This window comes from Larus michahellis, chromosome 2, assembly GCF_964199755.1.
Source record: "Larus michahellis chromosome 2, bLarMic1.1, whole genome shotgun sequence".
Lineage (NCBI taxonomy): Eukaryota > Metazoa > Chordata > Aves > Charadriiformes > Laridae > Larus > Larus michahellis.
The window spans coordinates 90,778,283-90,801,633 of record NC_133897.1 but is presented as its reverse complement, the minus strand read 5'-3'; the positions used below and the strand labels follow the sequence as shown (position 1 = coordinate 90,801,633).

Genomic DNA, 23,351 nt, shown 5'->3' with positions numbered 1-23,351 from the left:
GTTTGTTTGTGTACTTCCATAGGCTGATGGCTCTTGACAACATACTGTTTCTTCCTGGCAAAAATTTAAACCCTGTTGTGTTCATGCAACTATTTTTCGTTTGTTTTCAGAAGTGCGAAGGCAGCTGGAAATTCTCTAATTTCACTTAGGCACTGGAAATCACTAGTTAACTACCAGAACAATGCGGTCTTTTTTGTTCCCTTAATGCTACATAATTAACTACCAATCTTCAATTTAAAATAAGCTTGAAAACAAACACTTTCAGCTTCATAAGGTTTAGTTTAGCAGATACCAAGGATTGGTAGTATTGCTTTAAAAATTCATACTACATTTTGTTTCTATTTGGGGATATGGGGAAGGTATAACTACCTGTTTTCCCCTGTTTTTTAACCACCACCTTAAAAAAAAAATAAATCTATTTGCCTTGTGAATGAATATTAGTGTTGGATTATTCATAATGCATAGTACCAAATTTTCACTGATTCAGTCAATGCCACTTTCCTCCTGTACCATCATCACTAAAATAGTAGAGATATGAGTGCAAATTCAGGAAACTAAGTCAGAGCCACCCTACTGCAGGAGACGCCACAGCGGACCAACTTCAAAAGATGGAGCAGGGCATAGTAATTAACTCTTTAATTTGTCTCCAGTTTGGCGGACACATACGGCAGGCAGTACCTTCCTCTTCCTCTTAACCTCGAGCAGAGCAGTGTGCAAGGCTCCACATCTTCCTCATCCTGGCTGCTGTAACCCGGCTCAGTAAGGAGCTCACAGGAGAGAGAGAGGGTCTGCATCTACCTTGGGACACAGACAAAGTGCACTGAAGCTGGGGAAAGCTGCTGGAGCATGGAGAAGACCAGGCAAGAAGAGAACAGAGGAGGATGAAGGACATGCCTACATCAGGAAGCTAACCCACAATGAAACCTCAGGGGTGATGGAGAGCAGAGGACTTTTCTAGGAATTGGGGAAGGGAAACAGGAGCTTCCTTTGTGGTCCGGAGACCCAGGTGCCAGCAGGCACAGCAGAATTAGAGGAAAGGAGTCACCCATTCAGACAGGGAGGGGAGGGGGCAGGCTTCTTGTGAAGCCCTTTTAAATAGTTTATATTACCCACCCCTCTTACTGGCAGTTATGTTATTATATGTATTATTTTTCTCTTTCAAAAACCTAATAGTTTGAAGAGATTTGGAGCACCTGAGAGGACCTACCTACTTCAAGCGAAAGAGGGAAGAGGAGCAGATACACTGCAGGACTTGACCCTCCCCTGGGCTCCACCACTAAAGAGAGCAGCACTGAAGCCCACACTTTGCCACCTTCCTGCCATATTGCATTCAACAAAATGAGCGTAGCCTGGCGTCACGCTGAACAGGCTGATGCGTGGCATTTAGTATGTTGCACATGGCCATAAATGTAAGCTGGTGAGTTACAGACTCCCTCACAAGCCACAGTAGAAGGAGAGCTTCCCCAGCGTCTCCCTGCTAGGTAGATCTTCCAGCAAGGAGTATGTCAGGGAGCTGGTGGAAGCGCAAGGCAAAGGCTGCAGAACGAGCCCCACCACACGCAGCTGGGGCTGTTCCTGCGCCCCTCACCCGGGAGGGATAAGGTACTGCACTGGCAGTATTTCTTCATGGGCTGCTGTTTTTCTTTCTGAATAACAAGACAATGCTGCAATAAGGCGCAGCGTAGCTATTTAAAAACCAAACCAAGGAAGTAAGTAAGTGGCCATAAAATGATGAGATTATTATTAATTCAAGGGCATCACTGTAACAGTTGATTACGGGAAACTGAAGTTACACAAAGGATCCAGCTTACTATTATCATCCATGGCTGGGTCAAAAATGCAGAAAAAATTGAAATTATAAAAACATTTGTCCTCTTATTTTCAAAAACAATATTTCCTTTGGAAATGAAATCTTTTGCCTGTCATTTCTGCTCTCTTCAGACCACCTCCTCTTCCTTCTTCCAGCATTCAGAGTTAAAAAAAAAAACAAAACCAAACCAAATCCAACCAGGCAAAATAAAAGATCACAACCTAAAACCTTCAGTTTGAATTATTTTTTTAAACAAATTATTCTTGAACAGTGAATGTTTGCATGCAGAAATACTATATATGTCTGTTTCAGAACAGCAGAATACCAGGATACTTCTCAGTACCTGCACATACTGTTCTACCTCTACCCGTGCTTGCTTAGGCAACAAAAAATTAGTTACAATATACAACAAATACACATAAACTTCTAATTATTCCACTTCTTATTCAAGACGTGGTAAGATATTGCAGACCAGTAAGTAAAAAAAAGAAGATAAAAAGAATGGTAATACAACAATAAAATTCCACTGGTATAATTACTTTACCATATTTCTCTATTTAGGTCATCCCTTAGATTTCCTGTTTTTCAAACCACACTTTGCAGCATACTTAAAACAAGATAAAAGAAGCTTTCCATTGTGTGAAAAAAAAAAAAGTGTATTTGCTTCTAAACAATATCTTGTTCCTCAGCATAAAAATTTATATTCACTTGTGCAACTGAAGTTATACCTACATTTCATCATAACAATCCAACTTATACATTGAAGAAAGGTCCAAAATGTCCATTTTTGTATGCTCAGAAACTGCCAAAGGCTAAGGCTACTATATTCCAATCCACTGGAATATGCTTGCCAATTTCAGTAGGAGCCAAATAAGTTTTTAAGATATTCTAGGAGTATTAAAGTGGTGTGTGCTGTCATGGCTTAACCCCAGCCAGCAGCTAGGACCACACAGGCGCTTGCCCAGTTCTCAGTTCTCCCCCTTCACCCTCAGATGGGTAGGGAGAAGAGAAGGAAAAGGAGGGGAAAGGAAAGGGCGGGGAAAAGCCACCTCATGGGTTGAGATAAAACAGTTCAACAGAACAGTATCAGAAAAGGAAAATAGCAATAATAACAATAATGACACAAGTCACTCTCACCACCCAATAAACTGGTGAATTGGCACTGAACCGAGCAGTGATCAGGAGTTCCCACCTTCCAGCCAACCCCCATTTACATACAAAGCATGAGGTGTATGGTATGGAACATTTTGTTGGCCATTTTGTTGTTCCGCCTGTGCTCCTTCTCAGCTTCTATGGGAAGCCGAAAAAAGTCCTTGAATGGTATTCACATCACCTAGCATCAACTAAAACAATATGCATTACTGACATTCCTTTCATACCAAATCTGAAACACAGCAGCCACTAGAAAGAAAATTACCCCAGCTGAACCCAGGACATGTGCTAACACAGGAAATGCACCAATTGAACGTACAGTATAAAACCCATTTTTAACTTATAGGCTGCTGTTAACAGAGTAGCTATATTATTAGAAATGTTTAGCAGACCAACTATGTCAGCACCACTGCTCCAAATTTTAAAAGCGTGTTTCTTTCTGCTAGTTTTCCTGCGACAAGAGGGGATTCAACACTCCCTGGCATCGCCAAAATCCAAGAGTATGGCACGTAGCTTTCCTTTCCTCGCTTGCTTGGAAGCAAACCCTGAAAGATGCTGGGTGTCAGCTGCCCACTGCAATCCACAGTCCTGGGCCAGGTAGCACAATGCCCAAATTATGCAAAGAAAGGATTAGATTTAATAAAAATAAATAAAAAAAAAAGAGCAAGAAACAAAGACCACAATGAATCAGCACAGTACTGAATATTGATTCAATGAATAGTCATCAAAGCCTATGGGAGCTTCAGTGAGATTACAAAAAACTATGCATCAGCACCGTCAGTGAAGGAATAGCCAGGAAACTTGGTTGGGAATCAGAGCTAGTGAGTCATGAGATGTTTGACGTTTTCTTCCCTTCCCCCAGAGGGTAGGGCCTTGCCTGGTGACCAAGCAGTAGCAGAGCTCACCCGAATTGTAGCCCTTCATTGTCACAAGCAGAAGAGTATCTCACGTAGGAAACCCACTAGGACTTGGGTTCTAAGGAGCTTACCAGTGTCAGAAGTTAAGCAGTTTTCCAAGCGCTGAGAAATCACGCTAACTGGTGAGAGTATGTTCTCGTACCCTTACACTGATTAGAGACAGGGGGCGAAGAAGCACAACCTCTTAAATTTTGCTATTTGTCGTATTACTACATCACATTACTACAGTGAGGATTTAAAAACAAACACATGATGTGAAGTCAGATAAGAATTAAGTACAATCAGTATTTGTGATGATGTATTTTTACATACAGGGCAGATAGTTAAAGTGGTAGGAATCTGTGGATTAACTGCACTGTAAACTCAGACGACTTTATACCTTTTCTATCTTATATTGTAGTTTCATTGCTGGGTCATAAAGCTAAATAGCCGGATGAACGTGGAATTCTTGTAAAGGAGGAACTCACAAAAAGAAACCAAAAAAATTTGTTCCCTGTGGGGATATCCATGACAGCCTATCCATAGTGTCCACCAGTCAAACATCTGAAAAGTTACTCCAGTTGCCTAATCCTTAGACTGCAGTATCTCATGGAATGCTTCACAAATTGTACCTTCACCGTATGTAAGAATTCAAGATGATACTACAGCAATAGTCTGGTCAATCTTCAAAACAAAAAGAAAAAGGCTGAATTATGAAATGGGACTAATACATTACAGAGACGAATTTATCGTGGAACAACTATTCAATAATACATTATCTGCTAGTTGTTCAATTATAAAATAATTACCGTATAATGACAAGTTACATACAGTACCATATTAGTACAAGATAAGGGCATGATTAATTCAGTATTCTAAATCTATGCAATAATTACTTCTGAATTGTCTAGAATAATTACACTACAAACTACAGAAACATATACCTAGTCAGCCCCCATGAGATAATTGCATGCTTGTTAGTTTGTCATGTGAAGTTCCCAACCAAAACATCATGCAAGTGAAAGGAGAAGGGTTTTTTTTTTCTCTCCTTAAGATTTCAAGCCCGTTGGCTTACCGGGGCACTTTTCCTTCTCCAAGGAAGTAGTAAAGTGGAGCACTACTATTGTGTTATACATCTCCATTTGGTCAGTCATCTATTGCGTTGCCAGTTCTAATTGACAAAGGAAATAGACCAAAACGTGCTCCAACGAACATTTAATTAGCTCCCATACCAATTATAAACAACACTTCACTCACCTTCGATCAACTGACAGAAGTAGTAATGATAAATTACAGAGTAAGTGTAAATAAAGTGTTTTTAATTAGTGTAATTAATCACTTCACACATTCTTCAACCTGCTTTGCTCATTTGGGTAACAGTTGAAAGAAAGCACTAGCAAAACTCCTTTAATGTCCTTTAAACATTCATTTACAGAGTTAATAGGTTGAGGTGCCTCACATCCCAGAGAGAGGAACCATCTCCTAACTGTTAGTATATGCCTAATTAAGGATTGCAAATACCAAAAAGTCACCACTTACTATTCCTTCTGCCTTTCAGGTCATTTAGTTTGAGTGTGAAACATTGATTTCTACCCTACAACCTCCTTTTTTCACTTGTTCATTTAAGTGTGTATACTCACAGTAAGTAGTCGCTGACCGCTCCTAGTTGTATTTGTTGCCCAGATTTGCAAAGGGATGGACAATTAAAAAATATGCAATAAAATAAAGATCAGGTCGGGTACCTGTAGAGTGAGCACTCAATTTCCAAGTGCTCCACTGTATTTGGGATGCTGGGGGAATCCTACAACTAGACTGAAAGAGCAATAAAACCAGGGATGGCTCTTGATGGTAACCTGCCAGGGTCTTTCCACAGCATCTGACAGTAGGGAATAGGGGATAATAGTTACAGACGAGGTGGATGGACCTGTTCATAGGGTTACTAAATACTTCGGCATCTCACTGGTGTATCCTGTTTTTCAAGTCCTGCTCCCAGAATTAAGCTGCGTTTTCCAGCTGGGTCCAGGAGTAAATGTTCCCTCCAAATCGTAACAGTAAAGAACATCTGTTTGTCTGTTTATTTTAAACCCCTCTGCTGTGGTATGGCCTATTTTTGAGGTCATGTGAAACATTCTTTGAAGAAACTGAGATGATATAGGATGGTTTTGGAAAGCAACGGAATTGAGTGAGGGGAAGGGAAGGCCTGCGGGGAAGGGAAGGCCTGCGGGTGCCTCAGGGGCTGGCAAGGAGCAGCCACCTTGCCACTGAAGTGCAGATGTCTCTTCCCCATTTTCTAGTCTCTGGGGAAGTTGCAAGAAGCGCAGGTGGAAGCAGTGGAGACAGGGGGAAATTGTGAGGGAAAATCCCGGGAACTAGATGTGAGAACCTCTGTGGCTATCATAAAAAGAAGACGTTTTCTTAATTACAGCCAGAGAAAGGAGAGATTAAACCAAGGCTAAATTTAAGATCTGAAGACTAAAACAAATCCTGCCAGCTACAACTGGTCAAATGGATTCTGTAGGAAAAGTAGGACTTTCGGGCCGACTGTTAGTGAGATCTCAAACAGAAGATAACAAGTAGCTATAACAATACTAATAAGCATTGCCCCCATTCTCCCTCCAAATCCAGGACTAGTACTAGAATAGTACTAGGAAAATATTTCAAGACCTACCTTCTAGGAGGCATTAAATATTAAAGATATCAGTACCTTTGTATTACAAGAAAAAATGCCAAAGCTGCAATATAACAAAGGTATTACGTTGCCTTGTAATGCAGGAAGTTGGAAAAAAAGGAGGGGGGGGGAGCGAATGCATGCTTAGAATGAAGAAATGACAATACTTTATATGCTAAATCACAAGCAGCTCCCTTATTATGAAACAAACACTTCTCTTTAGATTAGAGGCAGCAATTCTTAAACGAGTACACTGAAAACAAACTTGTTTTCCAAAAACGGAAAGTAATTTATATGCAATACCATGCTCTACCAGCATTAAGAGGGCTATGTTCTACCTACAAATAGAGAAAAGGGCTTTAGTGTTGCTACAGAACCTCTTCTTAGGTACTGGAAAATAGGATTTGGTGGAATACATTCAGAAATGTAGAATAAGTTCATTTTCACCCAAGAATTCTCTAAACGATACATATCTGGAGAAATGATGCAAAAAGTAGGCTGATACCATTATGTAAGGGAACAATACAAGGATATCCCTTCTAACTCTCTTTCTGACCTAATTGCTGTTGGAACAAAAGATGAAGAACTCTTTATTTCAAGAGTAAGTGAACTGCGAATAGAAAACACTTTCATTACATGCTGATTATCTTATGCTTTTTACACAAGAGAAAAATTCTGCCATTATTGTAAGAGGAAAACAGAGGTGTTGGCTAGGATTTGAAATAATAAATCACTACTCCAAGGGACAGCAAAGCACCACAAATGTCCACAAGAAGCAGGAGAAAAACATAAGACCTGAAGTGCATAGAAAAACATCAGGCATCACACCCCAAGAATAAATGGTTCTTTTTTGATTACTGGAAGATAGTTTTTTTTTGGATGGTCATATTGAAATCCCAGAGTCGGGGCAGGGGAGAGCACCAATGTCTAATTCAGAGAAGACACCTGACACTACCAGGTTTCCAACTACTGCGTAATGCTAATGAAATGCCTCCGAGTAAGAGGAATCCCTGTGCGATTAAGCTAGGGCTACAGAGTGTCAAATGTGATCTCCTCTTAGCGATTGGTAGGAACATCTTTCAAAACCTCGGCACTCGCAAAATATTACCCAGTGGTTAAAACTCACTAACTGTGCACCTACGAGGGACAGGAAGAAAACCAAAGAGAAATAAGTAGTTCTTCAATAACTGAGCATACTAAGGAAGTATTTAATAGCAAGGAGTTTCTTTAGGGATAGATAAACTTTATGGCAAAAGCTTGTAGGCAGTGTATTATAAAGAGAATAGAATTTCCAGTGAGTTTACATAAAAGTTCTTCTGGAAGTTAGGAAACGTATTGCAAATATGAAATACTATCAGATAGATTCATGGAACAAGGTAACACAGCAAAGCCTAAACAATCCTGACATAATTGGGTAACTTCAGTGTTATTTACTCAGATAGTGTATGTTTTGCTTTCTCTATCGTACCACACATCGCACTACTCCAGATGTTTGTATGAAATGTAATCCAGCCAGATCTTCTTTCACAAGCAATACTTGGTAATGTTTGACAGTAGAAAAAGAATCCGGAGTTCCATTACTAATGAGAGAAATAACTGAAGATGCTAGACAACAACACCTACAGACATGCACTGAGCAAGAATAGGTTTATGCATATTTAAGTGCAGAGTACAGAAGTTGCCTTTGTCCTTTATTTTAATAGAAAAAGCTATCCTAAATTTAGATTAAAAACAAGGATAACCTACTACTGCAAATTTTTAAATGACCCCAAGATTAAACAACTTCTTTTGCAGAAGATTAATCATATTTTATGAAATCGCTTGCTAAACTCGGCAGATAACAAAATGAGATAGTCTCCGAAAGAGATAATTTATCATTGGCCATTAGGATGATGTGCTTTATAGGAGCAATAAATAGGAAGAACACAGGAACAAGATGGGCAGCAAGGATAACTACTAAATTACATTTCTGCACTATGGGGGACACAAAGAGGAAAAACAATATCCTCTAGCCTTCCATCTAAGGATATCTAAAGATAATGTGGAGCTCTTTTGGCACTAAAATTTCTGCTGGCACTTGTTACACGTCCACAAGAAGCCTCTGCCAACAAAACCTTGTCAGTGGCCTACGGTAGACATGATATGAATTACATGAAGACTATAAATCACTTCTTTCCACAAATGGCATGATTGGTACTTCTGTGAAACTCTACAGGTTGTACGCGATATTAGGAGAGGCAGAAGTCACACAATATTTCACTGTAACAGAAGTTTACTATCTATTAAAAGATCAGACTGTGGAACCACAGGAGAACAGTACCTGAACTGGGCTTCTGGATGGGATTAGATGCATTTCTGAATGTGACCACAAGAAGAAACTTGCATGCAGGAGGAGGCACTGCATGCGGCAACACAGACTGCAAGCTCCGACTCGGAAAGAACTGCCATGTCTCCATTTGGGAAACGGTGAATTTTGGCATAAACAATTTTATTTTTCAATTTGTGTTTTCATTATCCGTCTCCCATTTTGCAAAGAATAACTACATTTAAAATGGAGTGTGTGCTTTGTTTACAGAAAAAAAAAAAAGCCAAGTAAATTAAGAACATATTTTCCATGATTAAACCCTAATTTTTTGGAAGTATTTTATACCTTTAAAGACCAACTCTGAATGTCAAGTGTTCCTAGTCACTCTCTGTGCCTAGCGCAGCCTAAAGCTGCTATTGATAGTATTGAACTAATATGTTCCCTTTTTATTTCTAGGAAATAAAATCAGATGGTTATAGACATCACACAGACATGACTCACATGGAAGCTGAATGCATTTTCAGAAATCAAAAAAAAGACAAATCTCTTCTGATAAACCTAAATTAGACTGTTGAAAAAGAATAATAATTTTAATACAGCCTACCAGCTTCTGACTATAAACCATACAAAACTAGTCACAGATATATGGATCTAATACAAAGGCATCAGTAGATCTGTTGTGCTATTATGTTGTTCTATGAACTTAACCAGTTGCACAAAACAGGTTTTCTCTTCTTGTGCAAAGTAGAACTCCCTTTTTTCCTGACCTTTGGCAGGCTTAAATCTTCAGTCTTTTCTGTCCACATATGAAAATGGCTATTAGGTCTCTGAAGCGAGCCAGTTCAGAATGTGTTTAGCACTACCACAGAAGTCAATTAAGAAGTAAGTCAAAAAGGTCAATATTTTATGACAATCTTTTTCATCTACCAAAAACTCCTCTGCCGTAAAACAGAAAGCATGCCCTTTTGCTTCTGCTTTCTCTGTCTGTGTCCACAGTTGTGCACTGTTCTCTGCTCTCATACTGTACTCAGAAAATGCATTTCTCCATTTGTGAGGCCAGAATGGAAAAAACTGAGGCAACTCCCTACTCTGCGTTATCACAGAAGTCACAAAAATCCTACTTTATTGAGAGCTATGTAAACTGCAGGAAGCACAAAAAAACCCCAAAACCCAAACCCACACCTCCCAAAATTTTCAGTTCCATATATGTCATTTCACCCAGGCTAACAAGCCAACTATCTCTTTTTTCAAGGCTGCATCTACACAACTGCTCATGCTCACGAGCTGGCACCGGCAGATCTCAGGACGATGCGGCTCTTGGCACCTCTTACGGCACCGAGCGCGCGGGCGCTGGCATGACACTAAGGCACAAGCGGGGCAAGTGGTTTATCCGTCTGTCGTGAGGGTGTGGGTGCCTTTATTTCCTGGCCCATACTACAGGCGCAATATTTACTGATGCTCTTTTGCATTCTAGGTTCGGATGCCAAAAGTCTTTCTTTGTTCTGCTCCTACAGATGCTACCATAAGTCACTGTCACTTTCTAATGAGTTTCAGTAACTGCTTCCTGCAGTAGATGAGGGAACACCTGGTTGCCTGTGCGGGATGTGTGTTTGCCACGGGCTAAGCATTGCAAAACTGATCGCTACCTCCTTTCCATCTTTGATATTGCTACTAATTGTTCCTGCTTTCCTGGTCTTGACTCTCTCATCTTTCCAGTTCCCCCCTCCATATATATTTTACCTGCTGTTACTGCTCCTCTGTTTATTTGACATTCACATTTTGTACTGCAGTAATAAAGATAAATTTGAGGGGTTGTTTTCTTTAGGCAAGGATTTTAAGCCAGTTGCACAGCATTAAATGACACCAGGTACCAAAGTCAGACTCATCTCAGGACAAGCAAGCTCAGAGACATGAAGTATTATCCTGGTATCAGTATGGAATTTAAATATAAAAGCACATTTCATCATGTAGACATAACTGGAGATAAGGGAACTCCAAGAAACATGCTGCAGGTGACAGACTGAAACAAAAAAAAATCAGCCTATAGGCTACAGTACAGAAAAGGAGGGAAATTAGAAATTACTTAGTTGCAATGTTGTCATTGCATTACCTCTGGACTCCCAACATGCCACACCAGTGAGCAATGTCGTTTTGCTTGAAATTACATAAGCATGTAAAAAGTGAGGATAGCAATGCCACTTTTACCAGAAAACGTGTTTTGAATTTTTTTTATTTTTTTTTTTGCCTCTGAGGATGAATCATCATCTGTTTCGGGGACAAGACACAGGCTTTATTTCATGATGCGTGAGAACAGAAAAGATAAAGGAACTGGAAAAGCAAAGATGGAACTGAAACAAGAAGGGAAGCAACAGACATAAGGATATGGTACGACAGTAATGGGTAGTTTAGGGGAAGATGGGACAGCAAGAAAAGGCAAGAGAGCAGAGGAAAGGAGAGGGCTAGAGAGAGACACCAAGATGGCATGAGCATCTCTGGCTGGACATTCCTTCCAGAGGAGAGGAAACTGCAAGAGGCAGCCTACAGCAGTTTAGGTCCAACAGGAAGGACACGTACTGCACCATCGTGTTTTCAACAGTGGCTTCTAGTGCTTTCTCCCTGAGAAGCCTATAAACCCCCCCAGACACCTTATTGATCTACAGAAGGGCCACAGAAGAATTGTATTGAAGCCCTGCACAGGAGAGTGCCCACAGCAACCACTGTGCCACCCCTGAGGAACTGTGATGGTTCCTTCAGCCTTCACCAGGCCTTCTGCTTGTAAACAACCACACATGAACTTGAAAACAAGCAGCAAACCAAAGCAGAAGATCAGCTGGACCCAAGTCCAGGCCCATGGACCACGAAGATGATGAGAGGGCTGGAGCACCTCTCCTGCGAAGACAGGCTGAGAGAGCTGGGGTTGTTCAGCCTGGAGAAGAGAAGGCTCTGGAGAGACCTTATAGCGGCCTTCCAGTACCTGAAGGAGATCTACAGGAAGGCTGGGGAGGGGCTGTTTGCAAGGGCATGTAGCGATAGGACAAGGGGCAATGGTTTTAAACTAAACCTAGGGTAGGTTTAGATTAGACATTAGGAAGAAGTTCTTTACAACGAGGGTGGTGAGGCACTGGAACAGGAATCCCAGTGGTGAGGGCCCATACTGTGGCTCTGGTCTCAAGTCTGACTCTTTGCAGTGGTCTCCTGCTTTCATAAGGGAAGAGACCAAAGGAAACTTCACTGATGCTCTTAAAGTGAGAACACTGGCATGGATTTAATAGGATGCAGTATGTCAGCAACAAAGACGTACCTGTTTTACCTGGCCCTTACCATCCTGATACCTGCGATAAGAGCAGAGGTGATGGAGTACTGAATGACAGCGTTTGAGCTACATCATTTCATCCGATGCTACTCTCAATGCCTTTGAACTCTGCCTCTGACAGAGGATGAAAACAATAAAGTCCAAGCTCGGGACAGCCAGCACCGATGGAGCATTTCCTGAGGCTGCACTGGCTGTAAATACCGATGCTGAGATGTAAGAGCTGGCTCTTGGGTCAGCACTAGAGCCTGCTCCGTATTATCAAATCTTAATGTCTTAGCGGGGTTTTAGTGATGAATCTACAGAAACTTTACATGGTCAGCTCTTTCGCAAAAGGACAGTAATCTCCTGCTGAGGACTGCCCCTGGAAGCAGGTCTCGGTGTTGTAGGGATTGGTTTTGCTACCAGCCGGTGGCTGTTACAACGTTCAATGACACCATGATTATTTCATGCTCACACTTAGGGTGACTGGGGCCAGGAAGGGGAAGAGAATAAAGGAAACAACCTCTTATCCCCATTTCTCAGAAATCTAAGTATTTAAACAACTACTTCAAAAGACTGAACGTGGCCCACAGTTGAGACAGTTTCTGTACAACCTTCTCCGTGAGAACATACAACGAATAACTGTGAGACCACCTTTTGTCCACCTTTCACAAGATTTACTCCATTACAAATTGCACAAAGATGAGTTTGAAACCCCGAAGTTTTGAAGACAAGATATTAAAAAGGCTTGTATTAGCAGAGATGGATGGAATTGGGAGAGGCAGCCAAAATGCCGAACCACAAATATTTACCCTAAATATATTACAATACTGACAGAACTTTCATCAATGAATCAAAATTTCCTCAGACCTCATACTCCAATTTATCTGGAGCTAAGACTTGTCTGACTGGCACTTGTCTGACTGTTGAGTCAACTGCCAGGTTTGCATTAATGCAGCAGAATGAAAGGTGGCATAACCCACGTCACACACTTCTGCCACTCCTACTCCAAAACTCCAATCCTAAAATGAAAGAGGGGCACGCACACTTCCTAGGTGATTTTCGTTTTTGAAATGTACTCAGAGAACACATGATTTTATTATTGTATATGTTTACCAGGACATCTCACCAGAACACCTCCTTGGTGTGCAGAAAGAATGACTCAGCTCGATCGCCCTGGCTCTCGCAGCAGATAATGAAATGGAAAGAACTTTATCTATCAACAAATTGTGAAGTCCACTGATGATAAATTTCATCTCATTGAGCATGTCAGCCATCTGACAGGTGGTAATTTCACAAAGCAAGAGCTATGGGATGGAAAACACATAAACACACATCCTTTTAAACATTCATTGTGTAAATAGTGCCTTTTTGTTTCGGTTCATTTTCAGTATCTATAAACAAATCAGCCGATAAAGGATGAAAATCATAAAGGTTGAATAAGGAGTGCACTTTCAAACTGGGACATCTGCTTTCACACTGAATAAGGAGGATCTCCCTTACTCTAAAAAATTGCTGAAACAAAACTGAATTAAGAAAATAAAATAAGAGCTTAGCCCATCTTTTTCGCCTCAGAATTAGGTAGGTTAGTGAAGTGAAAACTGTAGCTGTCTAATACAACAGCTATATATAATTTCATGTGACAAAAATAATCTGTTCATGTAACGTAAGTCATTCTTCAGAGGAAAAAAACTGACATCTAAATGGTACTACTACGCAGTTATGCTGCATTTTGGGCAAATGGTTTCAAGTGACTAAAAGAGTTAATATATTGTGGGACGGAGTCCTCAGTGGTGAGCCATGCTTTTTCCTCCCCAGGAGGATCGAGACATCCTTAGCTGCCTGCATTTCTGTCAACATGTAGCCTCGGTGAAGTGCACTCTGAAATGGCATTAGCCAAGAAGACAGTTATTTAATCTACACTGTATTTATTCCCTTATCAGTGTGCTGAATTCTGTAATTAATCCTGAATACCACGACAATTGGGTCAGAGATGTAAATAAAAATGTATTCAGAAAACTGGGGGAAAAAATTGTCTGGAGTACTGGCAATGTCAGGTGGGGGAAATGGCAATCCCAATATGAACCACTTGACTTTAAATTGAAATTTAAAATGTATCATTTTAGAAATATCAGACAATTGCAAGACTGATCCAAGAGGTTTTCTGACCCATGTCAACAAGAACTCTGTGTCTGCAGTTTGTAGTAATTATTTAGAAAGCAAAGAAAGAGGGTTGCCACATGCAGAGATTAAGCAAGTGAAAACCAGTGAAAAGATTCTATTTCAGTTAGAAACTTAAACACCAAAAGCTTCATCAATTTGCCCCATAATCCTTTTTAAGACCAGTCTTATGCTCATTTTGTGGAGACTGAAGCAAGGGAAATAGTATGAAAGATTGAAGTATAGATACCTTAAATTAAAATCAGAGACTTCTGGATTACAAGACATTTGAGTCTGTGGTTTAAGTTAGGAAGAAAGTGCCAACAGATTTGCTCAGTAATCTCCGCAGTCCATCTCACTCTCATTTTGCTAATGCCATGACAGAGGGAGTAACTGTTGCCCACCTTCACTGCTGTAGCCTGTAAGGATTCAATGTTGTCTGTAAGGATTCAATGAGCTTCAGCTAATTATTTCAGAAATGGTTTTGATGCTAGTATCATGACCCATAGGGATTGGGGTAAAGGGGAACTTAGTAAGAGGAAAAGCAATACAGGACTGAAATTTTCCTCTCGTTCCACGTTTATCTCACTCTTTACTCACGCTACCCACCTGTAAAATGCAAATTTACAAACATTGCAGAAAAAGGTAGTTTGGTCCTTAATGATCACTCAGAAGCCATAATGCGACCTTCTCAAGCCTGAATGACAAATGTCCTCCAGTAATTGCTCTTCTTCACCCAGAGTTGTGTATCTGTGTCTACTCTCCTACCTTCCCTGAAACCTTCTTCCTTTCAATTCTTCTTACGTGTAAAGCGGGGAGGATGAAGAGAAAAGAAAGAAAGAAAAAAAGAAAAAAAGGAGGTGTACTGACCAGGTAGTAAAAGGAATGGATCTGAAGTAATTGAGTGATTTTGAGACAGTGCTGTAGTGATGGGAAGGGGACAAAAAAAGTGCCTTTTGTTTCCTTTATCCCCCATTTTCCCAAGTGTCCTCATCTTCAATATTAATTTTTCATGTCCAGAGTACATACTCAGCCCTCACAAAATGTTTTGTCTTATCTCTTTCCCAACTAAATGAACCAATTCTACCATGAAAATAGCTTTTCTGAGCTACAGTCACCATTCAGTACTCCTGTATCTTATGTCTGTCTGAAACATCCCTAGCATTATCTCTGTCCTGAAATAAATTTTGCTCCTCTGCATGTTTCCTTCCCTAGTGATTCCAGGTCCTACAGATATTGTGCATTCCCGTCCTTCTCCCATGACTTGTCTCCAGCGTCCTACATGCAATTAGATTGGGGTTCTCGTGTGTGGTCTTTGCCCTGATCCTATTTAAAGTCAGTTTTTTATCTTCATTTGCGCAAAAGCAGTATTTTTGAGTTCCTGTCAGAAAGAGGTAACGATGGGGAGAAGAAATGGTTTCAGAGAGGAGCAGCCAGCTCTGCAGTCAGCTCCAGGCTGCCACGCTGAGTGTTAAAACAATGTACAGCACGGACAAGAACGGATCGAGTGCCCTCACAGTGACACTGAGGGACCAGACTGGTCCCTAGGACACACCAGAGCTAATGGCTACTGCCACTAGCAGCAGCCTGTACCTGCCCACCCTCAGGGACGGAGGGTACACGTGGGCCACTGTCATTCTGCTGGTGACATCCCCACAAACACTTAGGACAAGCTGAACTCCCCTCTGACTCCACAAAAAATATGTCAGATCATGTTTGATGTAAACTGGAGTGATGCAGCGGTGACAGATCTATAGCTACGTGAAGGTAAAGAGATATCACTGCAGTACAGGGAACTGGACCATGGAGATGCACGTTCAGGTCTTAACTCAGCTGCAGCATCTTGCATAAATGTGGAAGTTTCCTTACTTTGGTTTTTGTTCACTTGTAACTGGAAACACATACTTCTGGGAAGCCAATTTATACTCAGTTGCGACAGAAGAAAGAGACGGGCAACAGTGCAGGAGTTCCCCTCAGATGCATATAACCTTCTCCCAGGGTCAGCGCAACCACAGAAAACTTGTATGAGAGCACGCAGCAGCTATGAATCTGCCCGTCTTTGTCTGATAATAATTACTTTAAAAACAGTCATTGCTCTGCTTGCATTTCCCCAAATTAATAAAAGCTTTATTTTTTTTTAATTTGCTGATTCACACTCAGTAAAGATAATTAGCGAGCATCTCTATTAGCAATACAGAACCCCTCCTGTGTAAGCCACTTTCATGTGACTTGTCCCATTAGCCTTTGTTCATGGCTTTTATTTGCTACTAAAGGAATAGCACATGTGAAGTGATGTTTGGGATTTAGAGTATTATACCAGCCGTCTGCTATGTGACGACTTTTTAAAACTAATTCTGAGAAAATCAGAGTGCGTGAAACAAAATTGTAAAGATTCTGACTGCAGACACACTAATCCTCTACAAAGGCAGAGCTACTGATAGATTTACTCGTTAGACCAGACACACACAGTTCAGAAAAAGAAGCTGTGGTCACGTCCCTGGGCAGGCTTTCATATGATGATTTAAAAAATCTGCCTCAACTAGACTAGAACTGCCATGGCAGGCTGGAAATGCTCTCCTCAGAGTCAGCCTTGTTACTTAAAATACAGCTATGCAGCCAAACTGCAGAAGTAAACATAACTAGAATTGTAAAGTTAAGAGCTCAAAAGTTAGAAAATGGCAGACTAAGTTGTCTTTTCTGAATCATTGCTCTTCCCCTCCTTCCTTGGCTTAGGGACAGTGCACACAATGCAAAACTATTCAGTGTTTTGTAGTTGCCTCATTTTTTATCGCATGACCTCTGGTCTTCATTGAAAAATGTCCAATACAAAGAAAAAAAAATAGCACCCTGGTGGATTATTCTCTGACACTCAACGTTTACTTCAAATACATCACAAATGATGATTTTTAGAATACCTGTAAAGTGAGACATTTATATAGATCTCATTTCCTATTTGGAGACTGAAGGAATTAAGATCAAAAGTTTCTACAAAATACAAATGTTGTGTGTGAGAGACTCCAGAGTGAGTTGTAAACTTTCTTTTACATCACACTTCATATATTAGAGACTGTGCTTCCACGGTGTCCAGTTACAGTTGTTTGTTCTCCGCACACCTGCGAACTAACTGGGAACACCTAAAACTAAGTATCAGTAGAGGATACCTTGAATGATTTCACAACTATAGCATCAGAACGTCAGGAGATAAAGGAGGGATAAAATTAAATTTTAAGTGCAAAGCTGAACTGTCAAATATGAGATTTTTGTTTTCACATAGCACGTGTGTTCTACTCAATGCTTAGAGAAGTCAGAAGCGTTCCAGATGAAATCTGCCTTCAGTAAGCTCTGCAATCTGGGCCTTAGCTTTGGGGTAAATGAGGCATGGACAGAAAATGTACAAAAAAGAGCATCATAATAATTGTTTTATAATGCAGTCGTAAGAAATTCAAATTATGTTGTACAGATGGCCTTGACTTTGTTACTTTTGACTTTGCAAACATAGTAACATTTTAACTGTCTGATGCGTTTGTGACATTTTATTCTAGATTGATAAAAGACCCCAAAAAGAAAATCCAGTATATGACAACCTAATTGCCTTTATGAGTGATTAGCAGAGCTGCAACTGTTAGCTTTGGCATATATATCTGATCCTTAATTAAAGTTGTAAGTGGCAAATAGTAATCTAGTTTCATTATGAGGTGGGCCTGGAACAAAGGCGTATGGGGCACAGTGACAAAAGGCTTCACAAATATTTCCTGACAATGAAGAAGAGCTTGCAGCTCTGTGGGGAAGCCTGCTCCCTTGTGAGCAGACGGACCCGCTTGCTCTCTCCAAACCTGTGTTTCTTAGGGACAGCTACTGTCCTGTCCATAACTCTATCACTATTTCCCTTCTCGAATGTCATTCCCATCACCCTGTTGTTCCCTCTCTTTGCACCTATGGACACCCATGGACAAACCATCCAACCAAGCGAATTCAGTTTTCAACTTTCTGACTGGACCTCCTGCTTCAACAAATCTCAGTTCCTCCTCTGCTGGTCCCCCACACAACCCATCCCTATTGCTCCTCTTCTCCATCACTGGTTTTCATTTGCCCACGTTCCTTATTCTCCTTCCCATTTACCTACATTCCTATTTGTATCTAATCTTTTTGCAATACTCCCCAGAAATTTGATTTAGTACTAGTTTTCTTCACATACCCAGTCTTCTCTTCATCTACCGTCTTCATCTTTCCCTAACATTTTTTCTTAGTTTCCATCTCTTCAGCCAGTTTCTGCCAGTTTCCCATCCAAGCTAGCCCCTCCTTGCCCCCAGTCTCCTCTATTGCCATCTACACAGCTTCGTTTTTCTATCAAATCACATTTTGAAGGCAATCCTTATCATGCTGGTCATTTAATCTGTTTCTCCTCACTCCCAAATGAAGAAAAAACAGGGCAAATTATAAGGGCTTACATTGGTTCATCATGTTTTCTCAATTTTATTCAGACCAAGCAACACCTTAACAAAAATGTTAGTGACATTGTTGGCCCAGAAATCTTGTGCATACGAAAAGTGAAAAATTTTCCACTGTCCCAGGATATTCAGCTGTGAATCTCAATACTACAGATCTTGTTTGAAAATAATGAAAAATGTTCTGACAAATCAACATTCTACATCCGATTTGCAATGCCTTCCTTTCGTCACCTGATGACCACATTTCAGGTGATGACTTGTCATCGCTGGAGACGCTTTGCAGAAGGCGGCCGTCACATCCATTAGCCTTTCCAGTTGAAGGGAAAATCATCCCCTTTGGTTTCCAGAAGTTGAATTTGGGCAGCCACCTCAAAAGACATGACTCAGCGAGAGGGTACTGGGCAGTGGGGGATTGAAATAGACAAAAATGGCTCAACTGAGCAGAGGGAAGGAGATGTAAAGGAATACTTGAGAAAACTGAAAAGCCAAGGTAAGTGTCAGGAGCTGCAGCAGGAGTGAGGTGAAAGTGGGTATATATTGTGGCAGATGGGAACAGAGTATCAGATAGGAGGCTGAGGAAAAGGAAAGGAAAATAAGGAATTAACCTGCTTTTTCAATATCTAGTGCTACCTCTGACAACAGACCTGTTAACCTGTTGGAAAACTTTGTCTCACTGTGACTCATGAGCACAAGCGTTTGTAGACATCTGCTCTACAAATACGTTGAATGGCATGTCCCTTGTTCACTTCTGATGTTGTTTAGCCTTGATTCACTTCCCCAACAGCTGGTCCTAGCAGAGGATCTACCCACTCACTGCACAATTCTGCAAACAGAATGGCTGATAAATGACCAGTGAGGCAACCTTTGAGAAAAGACTTCAGCTTTCTTGCTACAGCTGCCATTCTCTGCATCATCTTTAAAAAGTTCCCCTAACAATTTCTGTCTGTCTATCCATTTAAAAATTTTAGCCTTAAGGAGTATCGACGACCTGGCCGAGTGGTTATGAAAAGACATCAGAGTTACTCACAGCCCTACACTACGTTTCACTGCATTATTTTTGCATACTGAAAAAGCGCTGTTTAGAAGTTACTTTTGTAGTGGTGATGCTGAAGTCTTGTGGCATGACCTTATAGTACAGTACAGCAATACTGCAATTACAAAATATTTTTTCTTAAAATGTATTCCACGTTTGACTTTTTTCCCACAAACTAGCAGTGAAATTTTCTTCTTTACAAACAAAACCAAAAGTTAACGTGCAAAGGCAAGGAGGCAATTTGCCTGCTCACAACTACATTGTCTTCTGCCAATACCAGAAAATAATCAAGAAAAACACTATAAGATATGCATGCATTCAGTTTTAAAGCATGAAATGTTACAAATATGTCTGGGTTGCAGAAAACACATTTCTAGCAACTTACTTTCACTGGCTGAATAGTCCTGTGGATCGAGTATCCCTGATTCCTGCAGTGATCTAATACAGGAGTCCACCAGCTCCAGACCAGTGGTGAGCTCATCTTCTATATCCTTCTGACCATCTGTAATAAAATTAACAACATAAAAATGTAAAAGAAAGGCAAAAGGTATAACCACTTACATGTGACTAAGCTTTCACAGCTGATGAAGGAAGGGAGAACACACCAAGATCACATATTCAGAGGAGGCTGGCCATATTGAAAATTATTCCGTCCTCTGAAAGCGTGGCCTTGGATTAATAAAAGCAAAATGAGAAAGTTTAGGTCTAATCTTAAAACGTTTAGCAATGCCCCCTCTCAAAACTCTACGTTAGTCTTGGTGTTCTTTTTGCCAACCCTAACAACTAATGCCAAATTTTGCCAGGTTTTAAGTAGCTTTTTCACATACTAGCAACAACAAACAAAATAATGCATAAATAAAAATTGTTTCCCCCTCCATCTTCTTTAGGAAATATGATCATTCTGTGAGAGAATATATGTAATACGTATATGTAGATTAAGTACATTACCTTGTGTTTGCCAGTGAAATTGTTCTTCTGTTGAACTGCAAAAAAAAAAAAGGGGGCTTAATTTTTTATTAAATGATTCAGCAGCGTGCCATCAATATCCAGATCTAAATCTATTCTGAAGGAATATTTTTTTTAAAATGACTGACTTGAACAGCCTTCATTCAGCAGGGAGGAAGCATCTTCTTAATTAATTTAAAACATACATATAGAAACTGTCCTCTTAGTCTTGATATATGAATTACACCATTTCAACACCAAAATGTTAACATTTTGCAACTTTTCTGGATCCTCTTATTAGTCTGATTTTCCATTTTTATTGAGAAAGTTATAAATTGTTTTCTCAGGTGAATAGTTACATGTGATTTCTAAAAGAAATTCGGAGTATGATTCCTGGTTCTACTGATCATTATGTGCATTTTTATATTATTCAAATGTGCAGCTAAGTTAATTCAATTGGACTACACAAGAGAGTAAATTTAGATGTGTTTGTGCTTCCATGTACATGCACTTAAGCAGTGGAAGGTCTTAATTTTAAGATAATAAGCAGGCACACTAGAGGATGGGTTAGGTAGTCTTTTTTCTATAAAATGAACGATAAATTCAAACAAATGATAAAATGAATGATATATTCAATTAGGCAATGAGTACACTTTCCTCCAAGGCATCATCTGTTTATGCTTCAATATAGGTCTTTCTCACATGCCAAGAATACAGAAAGGATTGAAGTTTGTATTGGGTCTGCCTGAGGTGGAGTTAATATTCCCCAAGGCAGCCCTCACAGTGCTGGGATTTGTACTGGTACCTGGAAAGGTGTTGATAACACACCAGTGTGTTGGCTGCTGCTGAGCTGTGCTCCCACAGCGTCAAGGCTGTCTCTCCAACATCTCCCCACCAACACTATGGTGTATGGGCAGGATCTTGGGAGGGGATATAGCCAGGACAGCTGACCCAAAATGACCATAGGGATATTCCATACCATATGATGTCTGCTCAGCAATAAAAGCTAAGAGAAAGGAGCGGGGCGGGGCGGGGGGGGAGGGCATTTTTTATTACGACATTTGTCTTCCAGAGCAACCACTATATGTACTGAAGCCCTGCTTCCTGGGAAGTGGCTGGACATCACCTGCTAATGGGAGGCTGGGAGGCAGACAATAAATCTTTCGTTTTCCCTGGCTTCTGTGCGTAGTCTTTGCTTTTGCTTTATTAAACTGCCTTTATCCTGACCCAGGAGGCTTTTTTCCCCATCTTATTTCCCCCCGCCCTGTCTTGCTGAGGAGGGGAGTGATAGAGCGGCTTGGTGGGCACCTGGCATCCAGTCAAGGTCAACCCACCACAGTCCTTCTTGGCACCCAATGCAGGGCATAAGGATTTCGAGATAATGATAGTAACTGGGAGAGGTAATGGGCAAAATATGGACTGAACATAGCAAGAAAGTGACAAGGGGAATTCCTGTTGTCACTGTGGCAAAGGGACAAGGGGGAGATTGTGCGTAAATTGTCCACTTCCATTCGGTGTTGTGATGATGTTATTTTGATTTTGGTGTGGGGAATTCTTTTTTGTGGATGTGAATTAAGTTTGTGAAGATTGTGTGATGAATGTGGATTTTTATGATAATTCTTAAATATGTGATTCACAGAGGTGAGGGGTGGAATGTATTGGGTTTGCGTGTCAAGGTTTTGGTAGCAGGGGGCTACGAGAGTGCCTTCTGTGAGAAACTGACAGAAGCTTCACTCATGTTTAATACAGCCAATGCCAGCAGGCTCCAAGACTGACCTGCCACTGGCCAAGGCTGAGCCCATCAACGACAGTGGTAGAGCATCTGAGATAATGTATTTGAGAAGGGGGGGGGAAAAACAACTGAGCAACAGCAGCCAAAGAGAGGAGTGACAATATGGGAGAGAAACAACTCTGCAGACACCAAGGTCAGTGAAGAAGGAGGAGGGGGAGGAGGTGCTCCAGGTGCCTGAGCAGAGATTCCCCTGCAGCCCGTGGTAAAGACCATGGTGAGGCAGGCTGTCCCCCTGCAGCCCATGGAGGTCCACAGTGGAGCAGATATCCGTCTGCAGCCTGTAGAGGACCCATGCCGGAGCAGGTGGATGCCCGAAGGGGGCTGTGACCCCATGGGAAGCCCATGCTGGAACAGGCTCCCAGCAGGACCTGTGGAGAGAGGAGCCCACGCTGGAGCAGGTTTGCTGGCAGGACTTGGGACCCCGTGGGGGACCCACACTGGAGCAGTCTGTTCCTAAAGGACTGCACCCCGTGGAAGGACCCATGTTGGAGGAGTTAGTGAAGAACTGCAGCCCATGGGAAGGACTCACGGTGGAGAAGTTCATGGAGAACTGTCTCCTGTGAGAGGGACCCCACACTGGAGCAGGGGAAGAGTGTGAGGAGTCTTCCCCCTGAGGAGGGAGGACGGAGCAGCAGAGACAAGGTGTGATGAACTGACTACAACCCCCATTCCCCGTCCCCCTGCGCCGCTTGGGGAGAGGAGGTAGAGAAATGGGGAGTGAAGTTGAGCCCAGGAAGAAGGGAGGGGTGAGGGGAAGGTGTTTTAAGATTTAATTTTTATTTTCTCATTATCCTCCTGTGATTTGATTGGTAATAAATTAAATTAATTTTTCCGAGTCAAGTCTGTTTTG

The 23,351-nt window shown here is 41.2% G+C and overlaps 1 protein-coding gene across 10 annotated transcripts in view; it reads right to left on the bottom strand.

Annotated features, from left to right (window-relative positions):
• Positions 1-23,351, bottom strand: part of CTNND2 (catenin delta 2) — a 683,266-nt gene that overhangs the window by 303,764 nt on the left and 356,151 nt on the right. For all 10 annotated transcript variants that reach the window (XM_074576184.1, XM_074576187.1, XM_074576188.1 and 7 more), the window contains 2 exons: positions 20,713-20,747; positions 20,150-20,266 (listed from right to left, as the gene is read on the bottom strand). In XM_074576184.1, coding sequence (XP_074432285.1) covers positions 20,150-20,266; positions 20,713-20,747 — 152 coding nt within the window. The remainder of the gene's footprint in view (positions 1-20,149; positions 20,267-20,712; positions 20,748-23,351) is intronic.